The sequence below is a fragment of the Pinus tabuliformis genome, chromosome X (assembly GCF_031772625.1).
Source record: "Pinus tabuliformis cultivar Carrire ecotype Pingquan chromosome X, CPIR1, whole genome shotgun sequence".
NCBI lineage: Eukaryota > Viridiplantae > Streptophyta > Pinopsida > Pinales > Pinaceae > Pinus > Pinus tabuliformis.
The window spans coordinates 507,190,828-507,193,166 of NC_142308.1; the positions used below are offsets into that span (position 1 = coordinate 507,190,828).

The 2,339-nt window shown below is 34.1% G+C and overlaps 1 protein-coding gene across 1 annotated transcript; it reads left to right on the forward strand.

Moving 5' to 3' along the window:
- The first annotated feature begins 1,169 nt into the window (after positions 1–1,169).
- LOC149140899 (serine carboxypeptidase-like) lies at positions 1,170–2,110 on the forward strand. Its single transcript, XM_089453298.1, has 3 exons — positions 1,170–1,417; positions 1,582–1,715; positions 1,802–2,110. The coding sequence occupies exons 1-3, from the start codon at positions 1,213–1,215 to the stop codon at positions 1,949–1,951; spliced, it is 489 nt and encodes a 162-aa protein (XP_089309424.1). The 5' UTR covers positions 1,170–1,212; the 3' UTR covers positions 1,952–2,110.
- The last annotated feature ends 229 nt before the right edge of the window (positions 2,111–2,339 follow it).

Genomic DNA, 2,339 nt, shown 5'->3' on the forward strand with positions numbered 1-2,339 from the left:
CATATGTATTCCTCCTCAGGTTTCTAAAGGCAGCTGATTCCAACAAAGTGGTAAAGTTTTGAATGACACCACTTTTTATATTGTTGAAAGCAGCTTGTGTGGCATTGATCAAATCTACTTTCAAAAATGCCTCATAAAATCTAGCATTCATGTTTTAAATTACTTTTCTTTATTGTATTCCTAATAATACCCTGTTGTACTAACAAGTCGTACTATCTATTATTCAGATGGAAAATCTAGCATTCTTCTTGGTTGAACTGTGTTTGCTTCAGTACATAATGAGCAAGTACAATCCATAAAATTTTTGTTAAGGGCTTTGAATGCTTATCCGCTATGGAAGGCTTGTTTGTTGATGTGGTTTTTGAAATATTCAATGTATTTTTTAAGTTGTTTGTGCAAGCATTTTCCATAACAGTAGTGAAGGCTTATCTGGATCTCAAAATATTGTGCATAGGTGATGCTTTTCCCTCCTCTAGTTAGTTCATTCTTGTTTATTGTGTGTTTTTACAAACATTTTGCAGTATGGTCCACTTTTTATCGTTTTTGATAATATATCTCATGTATTTGATACTTGTAGACCTTTAATCCATAAAAAACAGCCTATAAATATAAACTAGTCATCAAATTTCAAGGAATATTTTTTCATGGGGCTGAAATCCTATTAAAATTTGGAACAAAATGCATATTTTCATATTTATGAGATGTATACTTTGTTTATTGAACTAGATTTGTATGTGTTCATATTGAAATCTTGTTACTATGTTTTAAATTGCGAGAAGCTTGATGGCTAAATGTTGTTTGCTTTATGATCCTTAGTTACCATTTGTGAAGTGTTTTAAGTAACTGGTTACAGTTGATGTTATGCTGGATCCTTTATCGAAGGTTCTTAATGTAGGTTCTGATTATAGCCGGTGTGATAACTTGCCAGGTACCAAAGGGACTATCACATGCTTTGCATCATACTTGGTGTGCACCTCAATTTTCAATTCCATTATGGCATTAGCTGGGAATATCAATGTAAGACTTAAATTCTAAATACTGGACAGCCAGACATTATGTTTATTTTATCAGCATTTTGTATCTTAAAATGTAGTTTGTCATCGTTGTTTTATATATCTTACGATATTAGTTTTCATTATTTTGTTTTATCTTTTGCAGTACTATGATGTTCAGAAGGAGTGCAATGGTGGCCTGTGCTATGATTTTTCAAATATGGAGAATTACTTAAACCAGGGTTTCGTTAGGGATGCCCTGGGGGTTGGCAGCCGAAAATTTGTCTCCTGTAGCCCCTTGGTTTATGAAGCTATGCTTACTGACTGGATGCGGAATATGGATGTTGGCATTCCAACACTCTTGGAGGATGGTGTTAAGTTGCTAGTTTATGCAGGAGAATATGATCTCATTTGCAATTGGTTAGGTAATGATACTGTATACGTATAACATATTGTTTTTGTTTTGGAGAATGACTTTATGATTTAGGTGTTAAGTCTGTTATTAACTTATTTGCAGTTGTGTTTCTCAGGCTTGTCAGTCTAATCTTCAAAATTGAAAAGTTAATTGTTCAAATTATGTGTCTTTCAGGCAATTCAAGATGGGTGAATTCCATGGATTGGTCTGGAAGTGAGAATTTCAAGAAGGCACCTACAAAATCCTTCCTTGTAGATGATAATGAAGCAGGTTTAATAACCAGTTATGGACCACTCAGTTTTCTCAAGGTAAAAGGCACTCGATGATCATCTTTGATTTCGTTGTACAAGTAGATAATTTCTTCCTTATGGAATCTTCTATTTCGCTGCACCAGGTTCATGATGCAGGTCATATGGTCCCAATGGATCAGCCAAAAGCAACCTTGGAGATGTTAAAATGCTGGACACAAGGAAGTATTACTGACGACAATTCTCAAATTTTAAAGACAGTGACAGAGATGCCAGAGAAGAATTTCGAGAGTTAGTTATCTGCTTAACTAGGAGAATTGCTCTCTTCACCTAGATTAATGTAAATATTTCTAGATTTGCAGTAGTGTGCATCACCAAAGATGTGTATTTTCTGATTTGGCAAAATAATTGTGCATTGGGACCATCAGTCTTGCTAACTTGTGTCAAATCTTTTGATGGCCACTTTTTAACTGTATAGAAATAGTGCTTCTTATTGCTTACCAAGCCTTCTGGAATTATGATTATACATGGTGTTAAATATATATTCAAGAACATGAATAGTATGTCCTGTGTTCTTATTCCAGCATGTTCTGATGTCCTAATGGATGAATGAAATTGTAAATTGGATGAAAGAAATTGTAAATTCAACAAAAATATTTGGTTAGAGTCTCGGGGAATTCAAAG